The 6,469-nt window shown below is 35.7% G+C and overlaps 1 protein-coding gene across 1 annotated transcript in view; it reads right to left on the bottom strand.

Annotated features, from left to right (window-relative positions):
* The window catches only part of LOC107661415 (voltage-dependent N-type calcium channel subunit alpha-1B-like), a 54,187-nt gene extending 49,033 nt beyond the window's left edge, over window positions 1-5,154 (bottom strand). The window contains exons 1-2 of the mRNA XM_016450990.1: window positions 5,150-5,154; window positions 4,618-4,749 (exon numbers count right to left, since the gene is read on the bottom strand). Coding sequence (XP_016306476.1) covers window positions 4,618-4,703 — 86 coding nt within the window. The 5' untranslated portion in view covers window positions 4,704-4,749; window positions 5,150-5,154. The remainder of the gene's footprint in view (window positions 1-4,617; window positions 4,750-5,149) is intronic.
* Window positions 5,155-6,469: the final 1,315 nt, after the last annotated feature.

Below are 6,469 nucleotides of genomic sequence, written 5' to 3'. Positions count from 1 at the left end.
CAGCATTCACTAATGCATTATTCAAATGACAAGTTGTTTGTTAACATTAATGCACTGTGAACTAACATGAACTAACAATGAATGAACAACTGTATTTTTATTAAATAATGTTAACAAAGACAAAAATAAATAGTGTAATAAATATATTGTTAATTGTTTGTTCATGTTAGTTAATACATTAACTAATGTTAACAAACGACACCTTATTGTAAAGTGTTACCGACTCTTTTTATGTGGTTAGAAATAGGGCTGAAAGATTAATCGTATTTTCATTGTCATTGCAGTATGAACATGTTATTTAGCAACGGGCACCGAAACGTGCTATGAAATAGCAGAGTTGGTGGATTTAGGCGCCAGAGTGCAGAATTCAGCACTCAACAAAACTCTGGCATTTCAGCGATGACTCATCTGAATGCCGTTGATTGGCCATTGCATTAATAAACTCAATGGAATCGTATGTTATTGGTTGTAATGCTCACCGTTGTAAAAACAAAAAAACAAAAAAAAAATTATTTAGTTTTATTTGTTGGCCCTAATATGCAGTTAATTATTCATTTATTTATCACAAGTAATCATCATTGCAAAAAAAAACAAACAAAAAAAACTCCACTGTTATCACACATAGCAGAATTTTCTCATATCATGCAGGACTATTAGAAAGGCAAAATCAATGCAAATCAGTGGATATGTCTGCTATAATAGGATAGGTGTGTTAAGGCCAGTTGGAGCTAAACTCTGCAGGGCATTGGCCCTCCAGGATCTAGTTTGGAGACCCCTGTCCTACAGAGTTGTTACTTTGCACATGCTTTTTGATCATTACAAATAATAATGTAAAATGATTTTCTTAGAATAGGAGATATGCTGTCTCTCGCATCACATACATTATCAATAGTTAAGTATGTGGTCTTGAAGAGGATCCTTTTTTTTCTCTCATTTGGACTCGGTCTTGACTTGGACTCGAAACTTTTGGACTTGGACTTGACTTGGACTCGAACCTCTTTGGACTCGGTCTTGACTCGGTCTCGACTAGTTCTGGTCTTGGACTTGACAAAGCTGGACTTGACTACAGCTCTACTACACATGCAAACACTTTCTTCAGAGAACAAACCTGAGCAAGCTTGTGTCTCAGGTGCCTTTGGGCCCTCAAAACTAAAGACGAAAACCAGGATAAAAACGTTGACAGAGGCTCATTTGATGTTCTGCTGGAGGGAAAGATCTCAAATACTTAATCTCAGTCTGATTTGCATAAGCAACTGAATACTAAAGGAATTTTTCTGCAGCCCACCAAGTCGGTTATATCAACCGCAGATATTTCTCTGAAACACAAAAAATAAAACAACCACTTCACTCATTTGCAGGAAACTCAATGAGCAAAAACTAAATGAGAAAGTCTCTTCAAACCACTCGAATGTTTATGCTCATACTCTGCAATCCCCTCCAAAACTCCAGGGCTTTCACCGGTAATCTGCATGACAGCAATTTAAAAAACTCTAGGGGCATTTGACAAGACCTTAAAACACAGTCAACAAACAGCCAGGTGAGTTAATACCATCAGACCCTGCAGGCTTTAAACCCTGATTACATCACATCCAATGAGAGATGTGCATGTACACTGACGTCACAACATGCACAAGACGACCACCTATCAGAACACATCAACACGAATGAAGATCATAAATGCTGTATGTGTCAAATTAAAAATAGTTCTACTAGTGCATGTGAGCTTTATTTGGAAGGGCAGAATGACTCATGGGTACAATTTCCCATCTGACTCTTGAATATGCATTTCATCCTTTAGAAACACAGCCTGGCTGTGATGACTAACAGGCATTCACAAAGAACACATTTTGGTGATAGAAACAGCTGGATAGAGCGCAATGGAATTGTACAGAACAAGCGTTTATAAGTCAGTAAGCACCCATATTCAAGGGGTTAAGGTTTGGCTGGCTATTAAAAAATTAATAAATAAAAATAAATAAAATTAAAATTAAAATAAAATAAAGTCTTTGCAGTAAAAGAAAAAATAATATAAAATAAAATTTAATTTAATTTGAAGGAAAAGTATTTAACAGATTATAACAGCATATAACTGACTGCCAGCTACATTGTATTGATTATGTGTAGCCCAAAGCCACTGAAGAAGTAGAGAAAGAGGAAGGGTGATGACTGCAGCTTTCATTCATCACACTTGTTGTCAGCGGGGTGCCCTTCGTTAAAGCAAGCAAACACACTGCATAATCAGCTCAGTAATTCTCTGAGCGTAGAGATCTAAATCCCTGTTGGCATGCCGTATCACTCTCTCTGCTCACAAGAGTTGGCATGAGGGCAGAAGGATTACAGAAAAAAAGAGAACAGATGATGGATGAATGTACTGAAATTCTGACAGAAAATGCATTTGCAAGGTTTAACTGATGTGAGATGGCAACAGACGCATACTAAATAATAACAACATTTTAAAAAAATTATAATAACAATAATACTTTTTGTAGTTATATGTATAGTCCATTTAGTGGCTATGTATATGAAAAGAGTAGTTTGTCTGAATTCACAGTATTCATTAAATGGGAGGCAAAAAGTACCCGGATGACTTACTACTTCCTGCGAGATACTGAAATGTGCGTCCATGAGGCCAGGGGAGAGGGTTTGTGAATGGCAGTGAAGCGACACAACTGACGATGGTAGCTTACATGACAATGACAAATGACGAATGTAGTACGTCTGGATTACATTCAAACTAAACTAATTCATACTATATAGAACATACTTTTTTAAGGGTTGAGAAGTAATTACTTACTCAAAAGAATTTTCAGACCTTTTGACACAGCCCGTGTCTAGGAAGGCTGAGCAAAATTTCAATTTCTCCAGAGCTTCTTTACTCAACAACAACTCAAAATTAAGATTAGGGGTGCGCCGATCCGATATTCAGTATCGCTCTGCTACTGGCATTTTCTGCCGGCTCGGGTATCGGTCAGACGAGACCGATCCAAATCCGATATTCTGCGTATACTATTCTATATTATTGTTAAGCCCCACGAAAGCCACAAAAACATCATAAAGCACCATAAAGTTTTCGTGCACTATATTCCAAGTGTTCTGAAGCCGTTCCACAGTTTAATGTGAAGTATAGATGAATATTTAAGTCAAGTTGATATAAACTCTTCTCTCCGCTGCGGCTGTGTGTCATCCTCCATTCAGCATTCAAACTGTGTGTCGCGTTCGGTTACAACAGTCAAGACGATGAAACTCTCCAAGATGATTTAATGTTCCTAATATTATACTTGATCTGTAAATATAGATAAATGGTTTTGCATAAAAGGACTTTATCTAGCTTGTTTCTAAATCATGTTCTACCATGTTAGATCACAACACTAGGAGTAGAGAGCACTATGAATTGTTCTTCACGAGCACAGAAACTGAGATCTAAAACTGTTAAAAGAAAAGGCTCAATAAACTATCGCACAGATTTAATAAACTATGCATGTCTCTTCCCTTTGTGCTTTGAACTTTCTATGCGGAGCACTGTGACTTTTTTCGTATTGCTTCAAGCACATCATTCTGTGCACGGGATGTGCATAAGCTCTTTGTGCCACTCTGTATTGGAAACTTTCGTATGATAATACTTTTGCACAATGACAGATTATCAATAGCCTTTCTTGTTCTTCTTATCTATCATATGTTGCTGCCTCATTACTGTGCTATACATTTAAAAGAAATGTCTTTTAATTTTATAGTAGGCCCTATATATTTATATATAAATATATTACTTTTTTCATGAATGTATTTTACAACCATACAAAGATCAATGTGCAACATTTTACCAGATTTAATCCAACACTTATTCACTTTTATTTGTTCCCTACTAAATAATGTTTTTTTTTTTACTAAAACTTTAGATTTGATAAAATCTTAATAACTTTTACTACTGAATTATCCACTAACCTAGTTTATAATAGTATTTTTGGTATCGGATCAGGATCGGTTCTGAAAAAGTGGTATCGAGCCACCCCTACTTAAGACTATTAAAATGTGTCACCAAAACTGCAATTGACAGTAGGACACCTTTTACAACCCTATTACATAAATGAGACTGCACAATTAAGCACATGTTGTGACCAGATTTGTTCATGGATAAGGCAGCAGTACCCCTGCAGATGGAGCCTAGGGCTGATCTTGGTCCAACAGAAGACACATCAAACACACTGTCAGGCTTTAGATCAGCTCCAGAAAACTGATCTGAAGCAGATGCCAAAGGGGTGTTACTGAAACTTCTGAAATGCTTCATGTAGGCCTGCTGTGGTCATAAGGCATAAGGATGCATGCAAATTTACAATTCCAGCATCTTTACAGAATCTGCTCCAGCCAGGCATAGTCACTTTTAAGTGATTGTAGTTATGTGAACCATGAGAGTTTTAAAAGGTTATGCCTATTAATTATTTAAAAAGTGCATGGCCCAAGTTGTCTATATGTTTTAATTTGCGCATTGTTTGGTGGAGAATATTGGGCATGTAAAATAACTGTTTTTTTCAACAGAAGAAATCAAATTTCTTTCTTTATTCCAGAGGGGGAATGGGACAGAAATGGCTAGAACAATGAAGGAACATTTTAGAAATCACTCACTGGCCCCCGAAGAGTTGCATGCCTAGCAGGGCAAACACCACAATGAAGAGGAAGAGGAGGAAGAGCAAGCTGATGATGGACTTCATGGAGTTCAACAGTGAAACCACAAGATTCCGCAAAGAGTTCCAATACCTACAGAGAGATGGAGAGAGAGAGAGAGAGTTAACTTTTATACAAAATATTTTTTTTAATTAATTTTTAAATGAATGAAAATATATACATATATATTTGGATATATATAGTTATGTGTAGTTATACTTAAAAATAAGATTAATATATTAATATAAATTAATAAATCATCAATATTGAAATAGGACTCATTAGTTTTAAATATTTGTGATAGACAACATGTAAAGATTTATTATAGGTATTATTAAACACTAGTTTCAGGAAGTACTTTATGTAAAATGGGGTTTGGTTCTGATGTATCAGCAATTACTGATCTTAAATATCAGTCCAATATCAGTTGCACTATATAGATATGTGATTGTTTTGGCCCTACCGTAAAGCAGGTGCGCATGCATCTACTTACTTGGTAACTTTAAAGATACGGAGCAGGCGCAGGGCTCTCAGAACACTGATCCCAAAAGACGCGCCAGGCTGGATCGCTGCCCATACCACTTCAAATATACTTCCCACAATTACCTGAGAAATCAAGAATCATCAAGAATCTCTCAGTTATAAGAGTTCATTTGATGTAGCCAGACGGCCTATTTATTAAAATATTAGCCAGATAAAAATATCAAAATCATAAAAAGTAACTAGAAAACATAAAATATATCTGGAAAATGACAGTTGGAGTGAATGTGAGTAAGCAGGCTAAACCACAACTCATGAACGGCCCTGTGGCGATTCAGTGTACACACAAGTATCACAGTGGCTGATAATGACTGACTGGATGCAGCCGCACAGGGTCGTTTGAATCATGTGTGCTGTGTAGGGCTGCACGATAAATCGCATTCAATGTGAAAGCCCGCAGGTGATGGGAGATTTACCGCTGATTACAGAACCGGCTTTACTGATAAGATGCGTGTTAAATATCGCATGCGATTTATCGTGCAGCCCTAGTGCTGTGACTCACCCCAAAGTCAAAACAGTTGAATGAGGAGTGAAAGTAGTTTCTGGGCCCCAGGCCATACATCTTTAGAGTCATCTCTGTCAGAAATAGACCCAGGAAAACAAACTCTGCCAGGTCTAACAGCCCGAAGAAATGAAGAGAGATAAGGTTTTCTGTCAACACCCAAGCTTTTCTACACAAACCTTCAAAACTAATGCTCTTACAAGGTAGAGCTTGGCAGCACAGTTAAAAGAAACAATATATCAATATTTTATAGTCTTTTGAAAACCTTCAATATAAACTTTTAATATTAAATATTTTGTATGTACATTAAATATTGAATAAATTAAATATAATATTTATTCAAATGTATTTTATTTATTATTAAAATGACTAAAACTGAAAATAAATAATTTAAACTAAACAAAGTAAAAAATAAATAAATAAAAATAGCATAAATACATAACAAAATTAATAAAACTTTTTTTGAGTGATGCTGCAAACAGATCACTGAATCACAGCTTTGAATTAATTCACTGAAATTACCGTTTAAACTGCTTCACAGAAATTAATCAAATTTATCAAGACATTTTTTGCTTGAGAAACTGAAATGAGATGCTATTAACGTAAAATATGCTATTAAAATGTCTTAAATATTTTATGTTCACGGGTTATGAACCAAGGAGAGATTGCTAAACAAGTCCAATCACATGCCCTTTAAGAAACTAAATAGCCAAATAATCAGTGTATTTTGACATACCATATAAATAAATGGTGTATTTGCTAATGAACAAA

This window comes from Sinocyclocheilus anshuiensis, unplaced genomic scaffold (assembly GCF_001515605.1).
Source record: "Sinocyclocheilus anshuiensis isolate Anshui unplaced genomic scaffold, SAMN03320099.WGS_v1.1 scaffold457, whole genome shotgun sequence".
Classification (NCBI taxonomy): domain Eukaryota; kingdom Metazoa; phylum Chordata; class Actinopteri; order Cypriniformes; family Cyprinidae; genus Sinocyclocheilus; species Sinocyclocheilus anshuiensis.
Note: the sequence above shows the minus strand (reverse complement) of the source record. Positions and strands in the feature narration are given on the sequence as shown.